This window comes from Nicotiana attenuata, unplaced genomic scaffold, assembly GCF_001879085.1.
Source record: "Nicotiana attenuata strain UT unplaced genomic scaffold, NIATTr2, whole genome shotgun sequence".
Taxonomy (NCBI): domain Eukaryota; kingdom Viridiplantae; phylum Streptophyta; class Magnoliopsida; order Solanales; family Solanaceae; genus Nicotiana; species Nicotiana attenuata.
This window is the reverse complement of record NW_017671188.1, coordinates 134,472-152,103: the sequence shown is the minus strand read 5'-3', so window position 1 is coordinate 152,103 and position 17,632 is coordinate 134,472. Positions and strand designations below refer to the sequence as shown.

Here is a 17,632-nt window from a genome sequence, read left to right as displayed (position 1 = left end):
GACGCTGATGTTATATAAGTATCCGTATAATTATTCTTTGTTTCTCCTTAAATATTTACTTAAAATAACACTCTACTAATGAAGTTATTAAAAATAAGTTTCCCAAAAAATAATAATAATTTTAAATATCTTTCTAAACCGTCAATTAACAAAACAGATATTTAAAATAGAAATATATATATATATAAAATTTTCTTATATGATTACTTGAGGGTGGAAGCTGAGCTCATGAGTCAAAGAGTTTCCATTTCACCAAGGGTGTGATAGTATGATTAATACTCATTCATCCTTAATTAGAGATTTTAGATTTGAATTTTGAATATAAAATTGTCTTTCTTAAGGAACGCTTTACTCTTAAATGTGAGACTTTTCGACGCTAATCTAAATTTATTAAAGACATCGCATCATTCAGTTTTCAAGTCAACAAGGTTTATGATAGAGCGATAAGTACTCCTTCATTTTTAGTTAGAGATTTCAAGTTTGAACCTTAGAAATGAAGTCATCTTTATTATGAAACACTATCACTATAAAAAAAATTGATGAGAAAAATTAAATTTAATCGCACCGCAATATAGGTAAAAAAAAAACAAAATAAATGCTAACATACAGAGGGCAGAAGCTGCTTTTCTGGACCATACACTCATACAGAAGGCATATTTATTTTAATCAGTAACTTTTATATGCCTACAAATATATGATTGAGGGAGAATGGAGAGAGGAAAAAGGAAGATAGTCATGGATTTTGTTGTATTTGCAAAAAAGTAACTGTATGCAACCTTCAGTTGTCTGATTTTAGATATAGCCAATTACCTGAATTTCACAATTTCCTTTTGCTTTGAGTTTAATTACTTTCCTCAGCAGCTTAATCTTAAGTAATTGTAGAAGATATGGAGCAGCAGGAAATGAAAGAGCTGATTCCTTTACATCAAACAATTAAAATGGAAGATCAGCAGCAGCAGCAGCAGCAGCAAAAATCTCCGCATGATATTTCTTTAAATGTTCCAATTAAGAGAAGAAAAAAGGGCGGCATTATAACTATGCCTTTTATTATCGGTACAGTACTATTCATTTCCAACCAAATTCTTGTTTTCTGCTTCCATTGTCGGTGTCATCTCTTTTTGTTTTACTTCTTTGTTTTCTGGGTATAGATTTAGTTACTAATTTTGGGATTCTTTTAACAGCAAATGAGGCATTGGAGAGCACTGCAAGCTATGGGTTATTACCCAATATGACTAAGTATCTAATGAAAGATTACAGGATGGGGATCACTACTGCTCAAAATTTACTGTTTTTCTGGTCAGCAGCTACTAATTTCTTGCCTTTAATTGGTGCTTTTGTTGCTGATTCATATCTGGGTCGTTTCGTTACCATTGGCCTCGGTTGCATCTTCAGTTTACTAGTAAGTATCATTTACTACTAACATTTATCAATGTTTTCGAATTAGTACTATATCATTTATTAATGTTTTCGATTTGGTGTAACTCTGTGGACGAAGAAATAATCTAATATTTTTGTCTCCACTAAGATTTGAACTTGAAATCTCAATGTTCTCCATACACCTCATTGACTACTAGGCTACATCTTCGTGAATGTCACAATACACTACGACGTTCAACTAAACCAGTACTCTAGGTGTAACGCAAAATTTATTTGTAAAGATCTACTAAAATTACAATAAACAGTAATATGAACCTATAACTTTAAAAATATAATGAATTCAATGCTGAGAATCTTAAAGATTGAACCCATAAATCTAAATCTGCCTATCTTTAATGGTTTATCTCTTCGTTTAAGACCCTTATTCCTTCCTTTTGGTTTAGCCTTAATTGGAAAATTCTTGCTTTGTTTTCCTTATAAATGGAGGGCAGTGCGGGCCTGGGAGGGCAAATTGATGAGAGCTATAAGGGCTATTATCACTTTTAACCCGCGTCAGAAATTATTTATATTTGGTAGCCGAAAAATATATAAAATTTGTATAATTTTTGTATATAACATTCAGAATTTATATATATACAAAAAATATATCTTTTCGGCTATTGTTTTGAGAGTAACTATAAAATGTCATTTTGTCCGAGCTATATTAGATTTGACAAATATTTATATATTTATGGCACCACACCGTGTGTTTAATTAAAATTTTCCGAATATGCGAAACGTTTGTCCGTTACACAGACATTCCAAGTTAATGGAATTAAATTTTCTTGAAGAAAGTGCCACTGGTTCTTACTACTACTGCAGTACGTCTCTTATTCAATTATCCTGTCAAAATAATATACAGTCGGACGATCCAATGCAGTATAAACGTTTGAAAACTACTGACATTACTATCCTATTTGCTGCTACAAATATTTTAGTTTTTGTCTAAAGAAGCTTCATCTCTTATGCAATATCCCTTAGTTTTGGATCGTCCTATAAATGCACTAGGAAATCAAAGACAAGCTTGCACAATTCTGAATTAGGTTATTGCACATTTTACCACCCCCTAGGCCAAAAGAATCAAAATACTGCAAATGACATTTTTGAACAAAATTAAATAGTATTCCTATTAATTATTGTGCTGGGTGTGCGAACAAAGTACCACATTGGTAGCTGAAAAAATTGCGAGCCTACTAATGAAATAGGAGTAACGTGAGTTAACTAAATGTAGTTGCAATTGTTAGTCATACTGTAGTTAGGTGTTTAGCAAGGTGGTTAATTATTGTTAAAACAGTTAGTAGGTTGGTTAAGGAATGACAGATGTCACTTAGCTGGATTTTAGATTGTAATTGTATATAAGCATGTGCAAGTGGAATGAGAAGCTAAGCGTTCATTTCCATCTTCTTCTTCTCTCATCTCTATTCTTCTGTATCCAGACCTCCATTGATGAATGCTCAATCTTAATTCACTAACTACACAAATACAATCCACTGATTTTAACATGGTATCAGAGCTACACGACATTAGTGTGGTCTCATCGTCCTCAATTTTGTTCTCTCGAAGCTAATTTGGAAGATCAACAACCGCGACTCTCGATAACATAGAACCAGAGAAATTAGGTCACAATTGTATTGGTCAAAATCTGACCGCTGCGGTCGGCCTAACCGAGATCCCGTCCAAGCGACGAGACAGTGGAAGACGACATGGTTTGCTCCAAACCCCGTACTCACAATACCCGCCATGACAAAGAACGATACTCAGGGAACGACGAAAGCGGACGTGGTGTGAAAGTGTATTGACCCAAGAACATAGTGAGGATTCCATAACTATATATAGGGAGAGAATCTTCCTAGAAAATGGGGGCTTTTTCTCTCTCTTCCCTCTCCTCTGTAATCTTCTTAGTAAAAAGAAGACAAAGCAATCTTCCATTGAGGATGTAAAACAGTCATCTCCATCGATTAACAAAAGAAGAAATGAAGAACATCAATAAGATTGATCGCCCCTATTTCATCTTATGCATTATTTTCTAGATTTGTTTATGGATCTGGAGGTTATTATGTTTGACTAAGATTTACCTCTTCATCTTTGTTAATTGATTTAATCAAAAAGGTTTCGATATCTTTTAGGTCAAACAATTTGGCGCCGTCTGTGGGGATTTCTTAGTGAAAACTTCCTAGTCTCCTCCAGATTAAAAACCGGAAACATGATCACCCACCGAGAAGAACGGTAAGTAAATCTCACACGCCAACCTAGATCATGATGCTATATACAAGCAAAAGTTGCAACCAACATCCTCCCCCGCACGCCGGGCAGCCCATGAACCAGTCAAAACAAGCCTAGCCCGCACAGGACAAAGGCACAAAAAGGAAGGGAAAGAGAGCTGAATACGGTTACCGAACTCAGAAACACCATCCCCATCAACCATCGAAGCGCCAAGGAAAGCGAGTAACGCCGCCGATCCACCTTCGTTCACCAACTCATCGGATCGGGATAAGGAGAATATCATCCTAACCCACCTTCTGCTGGTTGCTCAAACAAGAATGCAAGCGCAGCACGGGCGAGCGAGCAAGGAAACATTCCAACTGAAGAATGGGAAATTATTACGAAACAACCGAAATATCATCCACCAGACAAACCCAACTCCTAGGAAATGATACCCCTTAAGTGATACTTCCTCTCCCTCACCAAAAAGGTGTCCCAAGAAAGCCTTCCCGGGGACTTAAAGAACGAGCCGACGAGGGGGAACTCCCCGAGGTCAAAGTGTAATTCATCATCCCATCCACCAATGATATCTCAAGACCGGAAAGCGAAAAGGTTAGACAGGAAAACTCCAATATGTGTGTGAAACGAGTGTGAGAAAAGAAGCAGCGTTTTTTTCTCTCCGATATTACACTCCCCGATGCAAATAAAATCAGGCGAACTGGGACTCCCCCCTGAAGATACCCCTCTCCGAAAAACCGGGACTAACGACGGGTTAATATTTCGACGAAAGTTCGAAATAACACCCTTAAGACCAAGGGTCTTCGCCAAAGAGAAGAGTTCGACCTCGATCGAACAACGACGGGTTAATATTTCGACGAAAGTTTGAAACAACACCTTGGCCTTCGCCAAAGAAAAGAGTTCGACCTCTCGATCGAACAACGACAGGTTAATATTTCGACGAAAGTTCGAAACAACACCCTTAAGGCCAAGGGCCTTCGCCAAAGAGAAGAGTTCGACCTCGATCGAACAACGACGGGTTAATATCTCGACGAAAGTTCGAAACAACACCCTTAAGGCCAAGGGCCTTCGCCAAAGAGAAGAGTTCGACCTCGATCGAACAATGACGGGTTAATATTTCGACGAAAGCTCGAAATAACACCCTTAAGGCCAAGGACCTTTGCCAAAAAGAAGAATTTGACCTCGATCGAACAACGACGGGTTAATATTTCGACGAAAGTTTGAAACAACACCCTTAAGGCCAAGGGCCTTCGCCAAAGAGAAGAGTTCGACCTCGATCGAACAACGATGGGTTAATATTTCGACGAAAGCTCGAAATAACACCCTTAAGGCCAAGGGCCTTCACCAAAGAGAAGAGTTCGACCTCAACCGAACAATGACGGGTTAATATTTCGACGAAAGCTTGAAATAACACCCTTAAGGCCAAGGGCCTTCGCAAAAAAGAAGAGTTCGACCTCGATCGAACAACGGCGGGTTAATATTTCGGCGAAAGTTCGAAACAACTCCCTTAAGGCCAAGGCCTTCGCCAAAAAGAAGAGTTTGACCATGATCGAACAACGACGGGTTAATATTTTGATGAAAGTTCGAAATAACTCCCTTAAGGCCGAGGCCTTCGCCAAAAAGAAGAGTTTGACCTCGATCGAACAACGACGAGTTAATATTTTGACGAAAGTTCGAAATAACTCCCTTAAGGCCAAGGGCCTTCGCCAAAAAGAAGAGTTTGACCTCGATCGAACAACGACGGGTTAACATTTCGACGAGAGTTCGAAATAATACCCCTAAGGCCGAAAGCCATCGCCGAAGAAAACTGGGACTCGCGACAGGATAATACTACGATATAAGCTCGAAAATAACATCCCTACGGCTAAGGCCTCTATTAGAAAAAGAATTCGGTACCATTCAGACTTTGATGGGTTAGCACCTCGACACAAGGTGAAAAGCACCGTACCATCGGCTAAAGTCGTCATCAAGGCTCTACTCAACCCGCGTGACATTGAAATCCCCTAAGAAGCGGGAAGTCAGCATGCGGAAATCTACTTTGCATCAAAATTGTGAAGAGCAAAGCAGGAAAAGGAGTACAGAAGGCATGTAACAATGAAAATTCCTCTTTATACAAAGCTACTGCGCAAACAGCCGCAGATTACCTACAACTAAAACCAACGGAGTCCAAGAAAAAACAATAAGCAACAACAAAAACAAAGAGACAAAGATAGCAATTCTTTCACTCGGCACCATCTCCGGGAGATCCTTCCTCATCACCCGCGCCCTCATCAGCTTCCGGCGTTGCAGAGTCATATCCACAGCTAACACGAGCCTCTCGTGCCTTCGCCCGTGCTCCTTCATATGCGGCCTCGGTAACGTTGCCCGCCTCCCACAAACTCTTATAGATGTCCCGCCGGGCTTCAGCATAAACCCAGAGCTCGTGCAAATGACGGGGAACAACGGCGGAGGAGGATTCAACTTGAGCCAACAATTGCTCCTTTTCAGCCTCAAGAGCAGCGACCCGGTCCCTAGGGTCGATGCCTCTCGGTCGATCTCGCCGATATGCTCCTCAAGCCTTGCTTCCATTAGCGTGGCCGTCGCCCTCTCCGATTCCTGCTCGGATTGGAGGACGCGGATGGTGTTCTCTAAAGCCGCCGCCCTCGCCAAAGCCGATGACCAGGCACTCTCGATATTTTCCAAACCGGCAACTTTTCTCTCCAACTCGGTCAACTTCCCCATCCACTCTGCGCTCATCGCCTCGACCCTGATAAGATTCTGATCCATCTCAGATTGCATAGACCTCAACTTCTCCTGAAGGTATTCGCACTCTACAGCAACCCCTTTCCCCAACTCAAGCTCTTCGTCTTTTGCACGAAGTTTCTCCTCGAGTACACTACTTCTGCAAATAGCCTCCATCAATTGCTGGTCCCTCTTCTCCAATTCCTCGCCGAGGGATCGAGCATCAGGGTTCGCCTTCAGCCGCTCGTGCATCTCACGGCACTTATCACGATAGCGCCGATATTTCCCCAGCAACGTCACGAAAATCTTGGCCCGAGTATCAGCCCTACGAGCACTTTCAATCTCCACCATATACGTCTGAAAAACGAAAAAGACAGGCTAAGGCCATATCGGCAAGAAAAACGAAAGGAATATGAAAGAAAAGTGAAATGCACCCTCAAGCCCATAGCGGCCACTTCATGCATCAAATCAATATCAGGAACGTTCCGAAGAGCCTCGCTCTCGGCGGCGGAGCACAAGAAGTCAAACTGCGGCACCAGGTCCTCCGTATCTCCCAGAAGGTTGATATCCGATGAAATCTCAAGAATACGGGACGGCCCTCCCGCATGAACCACCGAATGGGTAAACCCTCCTCAAACATCCTAACATCATTAGGATCAAGATCAGACTCAGATTCGTAGTCGTCGACCACGACACCCTTTCCCCTTTCTGCGGCCGAGAAAGAAGCACGACCAGGTACCGAGGACGAAGGCCCGTCCAAAGCAGTAGTAGCGGCCTCAGATGTCCGACCCCCCGTCGCGGCAGGTTGGTGATCAATCATAACAGCGGGGATCTCCGTCGATGGGGCAGACACAACAGTTGGCGCCGTCACTATAGGCGGAATGGCATCAACTCTCGCCTCAGATCCCGTCAAGGGAAGGTCTTCCTCTAAATGTATCACGGCTGAAGGAGCCGTTTCGAACTCCACTCGCCGCCTCTTTGATGGCCCCTCCCTTTCTTCAGCACGGGAAGACTCTCCCGTTGGGGAGGTGACAGGGGCTGAAATCTCAGGTCGAGGTGTGACCTTCGCGCGTACGGCCGTAGCCGTATAGATTCAACTGAAGTAGCCCTCGACGAAGGTCGGGCAGTACACACTGAGGCAGGATGAGCAGGCGAGGCAGGTTGACGAAAAGCTAGTGGAGGAGCTCTCGCTCTTCGCACTCTCCGTGGCATCGACAAACATCACATAAGAAACCAAGTAAAAAGGGAAGGAGGAAGAATAGCGAACAAAAACGATATTACTCACCGGTAAGGGGCTTGCGTCCATATTTCTCATAGAAGGACGACCATGTACGGATACCCGCCGTATGAGGAAGGATGGCGCTCACCCACTCACGGATACCATCAACAGGTTTAGGGGTAGCTTCGCGGCTGTAAAAACACAGTTTAGTACTACCCATAGGAAAGCAGTCTAACATCACTCCGACAGAAAGCATAGAAACTTACGTGCGAAGTTCCATTTCTCAGGGAACCCCGTAGGATCCGCCACAAGGTGCTCGGTCCGCACATAAAAGTAATTCTCGTAGAAGCGACGGTTGGCTCTGTCGTCCATCTTCACCATCAGACTCTTCGACCCTCAGTGGCGCATGTTAATCATCGTGCCATGAATGAGTTGAGGGGCGAAAATATTGAGCATATGCCCCAAAGTGATCTCACGACCGGCAAGCTCCGCAAACTTGAGCAGCATGAGGAACAATTTATACAGGTGCGGCGAAAGTTGAGCTGGGCATACCTCGTAAAAGCGGCAAAAATCTACCACCAAAAGAGGGAGAGGAAGCGTGTATCCAAAAATAAAGGGGTAGGCATAGAACGCGCAATACCCTGGGCGGTCAAAATGAACTATGTCGTCCCCCACCGCCGGTAGTATTTCAACGTAGCGAGGGATTCCCCACCTAGCCTTCAATTCTGCGATCCCCTCCTCAGTTATGACGGAAGGAGCAATGACGGAAGGAGCAGGTTCCGGCTCCTCCTCTACGTGACTATGGAAATCGCTCCACGCTTTCCCAAGGCGAGGCAGGATCTCAACCACCGACGGGACCTCCTCATCTTCTACCATTTCCGCTCTTCCAGTGGCCTGAACATCACTTTTCGGCGCCGGAGTTGTGGCAGAGAGGTCAGCGCGAGAAGAATCGCTAGCCATTTGTATCAATTTGATAAAGCAAAGGGATAAAGAAAAGGAAAGACGAAAGTTCCTGGTTAACTGGAGAAAATCAAAAATCCAAAGTATAAGGAGAAAAAAGATTCGCAAAGTTCTCTTTAAGTAAAGGCGAAAAATGTGTCAATCGAATGGTGCAGTCCTATTTATAAGAGATATAAATTCCTCAAGCACGAAACCCAAGAGTCGCCAATTGAAGTTGATAGGGCATGAAACAGTTCAATCCCCTGGGAACGTGTGTCATAATGGCAGGCAACCATGAATAACGCTTCAAGATAAACAATGTTCCGGTTCCGAAATGGCCGCAATGGTTCAAGGATATCCAAAAGACACCGTTACTTTACTAGAATCCAAAGACCATACCCAAGGGTAGGTAGTCAGATTTCTCTTAGATATGTAACAATCATAATCCGTCTACCAGGCCCGACAAGAGATGACCCCGGCAGACGAAGGGACTAACTGTACTGGTCAAAATCTGACCGTTGCGGTCGGCCTAACCGAGATCCCGTCCAAGCGACGAGACAGTGGAAGATGACATGGTTTGCTCCAATCCCCGTACTCACAATACCCGCCATGACAAAGAACGATACTCAAGGAACGACGAAAGCGGATGTGGTGTGAAAGTGTATTGACCCAAGAACATAGTGAGGATTCCATAACTATATATAGGGAGGGAACCTTCCTAAAAAGGGGGGGATTTTTCTCTCTTCCCTCTCCTCTGTAATTTTCTTAGCAAAAAGAAGACAAAGCAATCTTCCATTGAGGATGTAAAACAGTCATCTCCATCAATTAACGAAAGAAGAAACGAAAAACATCAATAAGATTGATTGCCCCTATTTCATCTTATGCATTATTTTCTGATTTGTTTATGGATCTGGTGGTTATTATGTTTGACTAAGATTTACCTCTTCATCTTTGTTAATTGATTTAATCAAAAAGGTTTCGATATCTTTTGGCTCAAACAACAATCATCCACTTTTCCTGAATTCAAATGATAATTCAGGAGCTATATTGATCTCGTTGCAATTGAGAGGACCGGAAAATTACTCCGTGTGGAGCCGGGCAATGAGGATTGCAATCCTAGGTCGAAATAAGCTAGGTTTCATTGACGGCACATGCAAAAGGGAGAATTACGGTACGAATCTCGTTGATCTCTGGGAGCGTTGTAATGCGATTGTATTGTCTTGGTTGATGAACTATGTTTCACCGAAATTATTGAGTGGAATGGTGTATTCCTCAATTGCTAGTGCGGTATGGGTTTATTTGAAGGAGCGTTTTGATAAGGTGGATTGTTCTAGGATTTTTCAGATCCACAGAGAAATTGCCACTTCTAGGCAGGGCACTAGCTCAATTTCAACTTTTTTCTCCAAATTGAGAGTGCTTTGGGCAGAATTTGATAGTTTGGCACCAATTCCTGGTCGTGACACTACCAATTCTCGTGAATTTGTCCAGTTTATGGAGCGTCAAATGCTTCTACAATTTCTGATGGGACTCAATGAATCATATGAACATGCTAGAAGTCAGCTGCTCATGATGGTACTTGTGCCTACACCATTAACAAAGCATACTCTATGCTTATGGAGAGGGAGAGCCAAAGGAACATGACAAACACTATATCTGCAACTGATAATGCAGATATTATAGCACTTATGATGGCAAAAGGAGGTTTTGCTCAGAAGTCTAAGAAGAACTATAATGTGTACTGTGACTACTGCAAACTAAAAGGTCACACTCGTGAAGGTTGTTACAAACTCATAGGGTACCCTGCTGATTTCAAGCATAAGAAGAAGCAGAATACCATTGTAGCTCATAATGTCTATGCTGGAGATGGTAGAAAATAGGATGCAAAGGAGGGAAGACAAAACCATGGTGATGACAGTGGTGCAGAACAATTGCTAGGCCCTTATTTCACCCCTGAACAGTACTCTCAGATTCTGAAGCTGCTCAAACAGGACAACACTGGTAAATCATCAGCTAACATGGAAGGTATTAATGAAATCTTAACAAATATGGCAGGTAATGATAATGTTTTTTTAGTAGATTCACAGAAGAAGGATTGGATTGTTGACTCAGGAGCTACAAACCATATGATCTCAGACCTAAATGTGTTAGAAAACAAAACTAAATTAAAACCTCAGGAACAACAAAAGGTACACTTACCAAATGGAGGAACAACTGCTGTAACACACATTGGTTCATGTAGTTTCAATGGCATAGACACTTTACTCAATGTTCTATATATACAAGACTTCAAGTACAATTTGTTGTCTGTTTCTAAGCTCACAAAGGCATTACAATGCTCAGTCACCTTCTTTTCAAGTTTTTGCATGTTCCAGGACCTTTACCGTGGGAAGGTCAAGGGGATTGGTAGAGAAAGAGGTGATCTCTATCTGTTTGCTCAGGTTTATACTAAAAGGACAACTGCTGAAAATAAAGGCTTGGCTGTAATGAAGGAGAAGGTAGATATTGATCTTTGGCATAGAAGGTTGGGGCATGCATCAGTTGGAGCAATAAAACAAATGTTGGGACTATCTCAAGAACAGTGTAGAAAAACAATTGAAAACTGTATAATCTGTCCATTAGTAAGACATGTTAGATTGTCATTCAGTACTAGTACAAGTAAAGCTACTGAAGTTTTTCACTTGTTACATATTGATGTATGGGTGCCCTACAGTTTCAAAACTTACAATGGGAATAAATTTTTTCTAACAGTTGTAGATGATCATTCTAGAATTACTTGGTTGTATTTGCTCAAGTTTAAAAATGATATAGTTATGATTTTAAGGAACTTCTTCAAAATGATACAAACACAGTTTGGGAAATCTGTGAAAATGATTAGATCATTAATGCAAATTGTTCTTAGATCTTTCAGAGTTTGGGAATCATACATCAAAGAACTTGTGTGCACACCCCACAGCAAAATGGGGTGGCTGAAAGAAAGCACAAACGTATTCTGGAGATAGCCAGGGCAATCAGATTTCAGGGAGCAATTCCCTTAAAATTTTGGGGGCATTATGTCATAGCAGCAGTTTACTTGATAAACAGAATGCCATCTGTTGCATTACAAGGGAAGTCACCTTATGAAGTTTTTCACAAAATGGAGACCTAATCTGCAGCATCTAAAGACAATAGGGTGCTTATGTTTTGCAAAGAAGCTGATTAACCATGATATATTTGCTGCTAGAGCAATTGCAGCTATCATGATGGGATATTCAAAATCTACTAAAGGATATGTCTTGTATGATTTAGCTGCTCAGACCTTCTTCATCAACCGAGATGTTAGCTTCAGAGAAACTCTGTTTCCCTTCAAGTTCAAGAAAGGTCGACCTTTACCACTGTTTTCTGATGGTGGTTTGAATTGTCCTATATTGCTTGATCCTGTTGTGGATCACATAGAAGGAGAAGCTGTTATAGATGATCTAGAGATTGCTCAATTCGAGAATGTTGCTTCACCAGTTCCATCAGCTGGAGTTGATCATGAAGCAGATATACCTACCACTACAAATATTCCACCTGTTCCTGAACCAGATACAGAAGCAGTAATGGAAGATTTACCTGTGAGTAAATCTGCACATGAGGAAATTTTCTTTTCAGATGCCATGCCATCGATTGAGTCAATAGAATTAAGAAAGTCAGTTCGAACAAAAAAGACTCCTGGTTGGTTAAAGGATTTTGTCACACCAGTTACCAATTGTGCTTCACATATTTCATATCCTATTCAGAATTCAGTTAACTATACTAACATCAGTCCTGCCTACAAACATTTCCTCACTGCCCTTACTTCTGTAGCTGAACAAAGATCCTTCAAAGAAGCTTCTGCAGACCCCAGATGAGTAGAGGCTATGAAGACTGAAATTTCAGCCTGGGAGGAGAACAAAACATGAGAAATTGGTACCTTTACCTAAAGGAAAGATTCCCATTGGTTACAAATGGGTATTCAAGGTGAAGTATAAAGCCAATGGTGATATAGAGAGGTTTAAAGCACGATTGGTCGCCAAAGGCTACAACCAGCAAGAAGGTCTTGATTACACTAAAACATTCTCACTAGTGGTTAAAATAGCAACTGTGAGATCAGTGGTTTCTATAGCTGCAGCAGAAGGTTGGCACATCCATCAGATGGATGTGTACAATGCTTTTTCTACAAGGGGATCTTCATGATGAAGTATATATGCAATTACCTGAGGGCTTTGCAAGCCAGGGGAGCATCTTGTATGTAGGCTTGTCAAATCCCTTTATGGATTGAAGCAAGCAAGCGGGCAATGGAATGTCAAGTTGACTGAGCTTTACTGGCTCAGGGGTTTACTCAAAGTAGTCTGGATCATTCCTTGTTTACTCAGAAACAGGATAACAACATTATTGTCATTCTGGTTTATGTGGATGACATGCTGATAACTAGGAATAATCTGAAGCTAATAGAAGCCACTAAGGATCAACTGAACAAAACATTCCAAATGAAGGATCTTGGAGAGTTAAAATACTTTCTGGGAATTGAATTCAGTAGATCCACCAAAGGTATTCTGATGAACCAGAGGAAATATGCCTTAGAGTTAATTGGTGAATTGGGATTGAGTGCTGCAAAGCCTGCTTGGACTCCACTTGAATACAACCAGAAGTTTACTAACAAAGAACTAGATGACATTTCAGGGGTGCAAGATGATGATGCATTGGAAGACAAAGGGAAATATCATAGACTTATTGGGAAACTGTTGTACTTGACATTAACCAGACTAGATATAGCCTTTGTTGTTCAGACCCTTAGCCAATTCATGGAGCAGCCGAAGAGATGTCGTTGGGAAGCAGCCTTAAGAGTTGTGAGGTACATCAAGAGAGAGCCTGGACTTGGCATACTGATGAGTAGCAGAAAGACAAATGTTTTGAGTGCCTATTGTGATGCTGATTGGGCATCATGTCCTAATACAAGAAAATCAGTTACTGGTTTTCTAGTAAAGTATGAAGACTCACTCATTTCCTGAAAATCCAAAAAACAAAACACAGTGTCAAGAAGTTCAGCAGAAACTGAGTACAGAAGCATGGCATGGACTGTAGCAGAATTGATATGGGTGGCTGGATTGTTCAAGGAGCTAGGAACAGATGTGAAGAAACCAATTGATCTGTTCTGTGATAACAAGGCAGCACAACAAATTGCAGCAAACCCAGTGTACCATGAGAGGACAAAGCATATAGAGATTGATTGTCATTTTATAAGAGAGAAGATTCAACAAGGATTAATTAAAACACATCATGTTAGTCCTAAAGAACAACAAGCAGATATACTGACCAAGGCACGTCTGAGATCACAACATGAGTATCTAGTATCCAAACTGGGAGTGCTCAATGTTTTTGCACCTACCAGTTTGAGGGGGAGTGATAAAATAGGAGTAATGTGAGTTAACTAACTGTAGTTGCAATTGTTAGTTATACTGTAGTTAGGTAGTTAGCAAGGTGGTTAATTATTGTTAAAAGAGTTAGTAGGTTAGTTAAGGAATGACAACTGTCACTTAGCTGGATTTTAGATTGTAATTGTATATAAGCATGTGCAAGTGGAATGAGAAGCTTAGCGTTTATTTCCATCTTTTTCTCTAAGTCTCTTCTCTCATCTCTGTTCTTCTGTACCCAGACCTCCATTGATGAATGTTCAATCTTAATTCACTAACTACACAGATACAATCCACTAATTTTAACACCTACATATAAGGTGTAGAAATCTATTAATGGCGTGAGGTCTTTCTGAGAAAACCGTGCAGTCTTGGCCGAAAACGGACAATATCACATCATGTTAAGAGCATCTTTGGGCCGTCTTAGCTCAACATATTGGAATCCTATTCAGTTTTTCAATGACAGCAGCAGCCATTCACCCACCATTTTTTAAACAGATTTTTTTTTAATATGTGAAATTTTAATAGCTTTAGCAATGATCGGCTACCCAACGGATTGAATCCGAGAACCAAAGGCTTGAAGCAACAACCATGAGCATCAACTGCCACCACAACAACACTTGCATTTCCCTCATGCTTCTTAATACCTACATCACTAAACAACAATATCTCATGTTGATCCATGTTATTACCCGATATGATGTTTTTGATATGATTACATTTACAAGCTCATCATATTCATAAGGCTTTGGTTTTGTAATTAACTTGCCAACTTCAATACCTTAACACCCTCTTTGTTGCAGGGAACTACTGTGTTGTGGTTAACAGCAATGATTCCAAAAGCAAGGCCTCCACCTTGCAATCAAGTAGGGCAGGCCTGTAAATCTGCAACAGCATCACAATTCATGCTCTTAGTCTTTGCATTCCTTCTCATGTCAATTGGTGCTGGTGGTATAAGACCATGTTCTTTAGCCTTTGGTGCTAACCAGTTTGACAAGAAAAATGATCCCAACAACCAAAGGGTATTAGAGAGTTTCTTTGCCTGGTATTATGCTTCATCTATACTCTCTGTTCTGATCGCGATGACAGGTCTCGTTTACCTTCAAGATAAGATGGGCTGGAAGATAGGGTTCGGAATTCCAGCACTCCTCATGTTCTTCTCCGCGCTGTTTTTCTTCCTTGCTTGTCCATTTTATATCAAGAAAAAGGTTACCTCAAACTTGTTTACCAGCTTAGTAAAAGTAATTGTGGTTGCCCACAAGAACAGGAAACTCCCATACCCTACTCAGCACTCGGGTTACCATCGCAAGAATGGTTCAAAACTTCGAGTGCCTACTGAGAAATTGAGGTGTGCACAATGTTCTTGATTAACACTGTTGATGTTGGTTCTTTGTCATTTCGTTGTCTTTTCAGTTCGATTGCTGAAAATCTTTTTTTCTTTGATAGGTTCTTAAACAAAGCTTGCATCATTAAGAGCCCTGAAGATGTTAAGCCAAATGGAGTTGCAGTCAACCCGTGGAACCTTTGCACGATAGACCAAGTCGAGGAGCTAAAAGCCCTCATTAGAATCATGCCATTGTGGTCGACGGGGATCATGATATCAATAAACCTCAGCCAAAGTTCATTCCCTTTTCTACAAGCTCTGTCCATGGACAGACATTTAACTAAAGGTATTGAAATACCAGCTGGCTCATTCGGGATGTTTATGATGATAGCATTAACAATTTGGATTCTTATCTATGACCGCGTGCTCCTTCCATTGGCATCTAAAATCAAAGGAAAACAAGTAAGGCTTAGACCTATAGAAAGAATAGGAATTGGCATATTTATCTCTTGCATATCCATGTTAGTCTCTGGTATCGTGGAACATGTTCGACGAAAAAGAGCAATAAACCAAGGGCTGTTGAACAACCCCAATGGATTGGTAGCAATGTCCGCAATGTGGCTCATTATACAACATAGTTTAAATGGTATAGCTGAGGCATTCAGTGCAATTGGCCAAACAGAATTCTATTACTCTGAGCTGCCAATGAATATGTCAAGTCTTGCATCTGCACTTTTTGGACTAGGAGCGGCCGTGGCGAATCTGTTGGCAAGCGTTATCTTTAGCGTTGTGGATAAACTTACTAAAGGAGAAGGGAAAGAAAGTTGGATTTCAAGCAATATCAACAAGGGTCATTATGAGAATTACTACTGGCTTCTAGCTATTATGACAGCTTTTAATCTGGTATATTTTTTGGTTTGTAGCTGGGCATATGGACCAACAGTTGACGTTGATATCACTAAGAGAATGTTAGAGGACAGTGATGATGAGATGCCACAGGAGAATGTGTCTAGACCTGACTTGAATTCGCATTAGGCTAGATACTGAAGTACATTTATTGTATACATATAGTATTTATACAGAATCATATATTACCAAATGCGTTATATATATATATATATATATATATATATATATTGTAACTTTGCCAAAATAACAAAAAATAAAAATAAAAATCTAAAAAGGGCTTGATCACCAACTGAAGTATGAACGCTTGCTGCATAGAATGGTTGAGTTGATTTCATTTTGTCTTCTCATTTATACTTGGATAACATATAGTTTAAACCACAATTCTCGTTCACGCATAACCATATCACCTTTTAAATAATACTATTGATAACCATGAGGATAACCCTTTTAGGCAAACACTGAATTTTATAGCCTGTGTGGCCAAGCTTCTAAATCAGCTTATTTTGATATGTGTTTTGTTCAAAATTTCTTTTTTTAAAAAAAAGCATTTTTGGTGAGAAGTAGTTTGTATTAGACTAATTAATTTGAAAAGCTCTTTTAAGCAGCAATTAGCGTTTGGTTAAACTTTCTTAAAGTATTTTTCTCCAAAGTACTTTTGGGAAGAAGTTACTTATTTCTGCCTCTCAATAACTGCTTTTGCTTCTATTCAAAAGTATTTTTTCCTTTCTAAAATTTGATCAAACGCCTTAACTTTAAAGAAGAAAAACACATTTGGCCAAAAAAGAGTTTGTAGCTAGTGGGAATTGAACCTATGACCTTATGAAGGTTTTGAACCCCCTTAACCACTAAACTACACTTTTGAGTTGTGTTAAGGGGGTTCAAAACTTAATCCAGATTTTGCCCTATATATACAGTATAATTTTTCGGCGAAAAGAGTTCGGGAACCCCCCTTCCGCCCCCTAAATCCGCCCCTGGCTATTGGACCACAATAAGGGGTATATATATATACCTAGAAGAGACAAAGATGAGAGGAAATGCACGAAAAGATGGAAAGAAAGTGAACCTCGTCAATTAGCTCTCTTTTCATAGTACGTTCCAATGGGTTGGTCGAAAGATGAAAAGGATAGGAAGAAAACGAATGGACAAGAATATTAATATTAAAGATAAGTGAAGACAAAAGAGAAATGAATGGAATTTTTACCTCCTATAGCATAGGAAAACACCTTTTTATTTTAAATAAATACCATTTAAAAAAATTATATTCTATAGATACCTTTTAATGTTTATAGCAAAATATCTAATTTTGATTACCTCATACCCCTAAGCCACTAAATACGCTATTCAGTTACACTATTTTCTTTCTCTCTCTACTTTGATACATGCCATTCTCTTCCCCCATCCCATTAAAATTTCCGCTCTCCTCCTCCTTCCAACGGCATCTTCTCTTTGCTTCACTTTAATCAATGCTTCAAA

The 17,632-nt window shown here is 40.5% G+C and overlaps 1 protein-coding gene across 2 annotated transcripts; it reads left to right on the top strand.

Annotated features, from left to right (window-relative positions):
* The first annotated feature begins 645 nt into the window (after window positions 1-645).
* Window positions 646-16,377, top strand: LOC109206525 (protein NRT1/ PTR FAMILY 1.1-like). 2 transcript variants are annotated; one of them, XM_019369348.1, is made up of 5 exons: window positions 646-767; window positions 883-1,053; window positions 1,182-1,399; window positions 14,730-15,274; window positions 15,373-16,377. In XM_019369348.1, exons 2-5 carry the CDS (start codon window positions 888-890, stop codon window positions 16,283-16,285), a joined length of 1,842 nt encoding a protein of 613 aa, XP_019224893.1. In that variant the 5' UTR covers window positions 646-767; window positions 883-887; the 3' UTR covers window positions 16,286-16,377. The 2 variants fall into 2 exon arrangements, with proteins under 2 accessions (XP_019224893.1, XP_019224891.1); XM_019369346.1 differs by having other exon boundaries at window positions 646-1,053.
* Window positions 16,378-17,632: the final 1,255 nt, after the last annotated feature.

What these genes read in the sequence shown, in the direction of transcription:
- LOC109206525 (XM_019369348.1), top strand. Translation starts at nt 888, where the DNA reads ATGGAGCAGCAGGAAATGAAAGAGCTGATTCCTTTACATCAAACAATT. An exon ending in AACTATGCCTTTTATTATCG is followed by an intron (nt 1,054 to 1,181) that starts GTACAGTACTAT and finishes TTCTTTTAACAG; the next exon opens with CAAATGAGGCATTGGAGAGC. An exon ending in GTTGCATCTTCAGTTTACTA is followed by an intron (nt 1,400 to 14,729) that starts GTAAGTATCATT and finishes TCTTTGTTGCAG; the next exon opens with GGAACTACTGTGTTGTGGTT.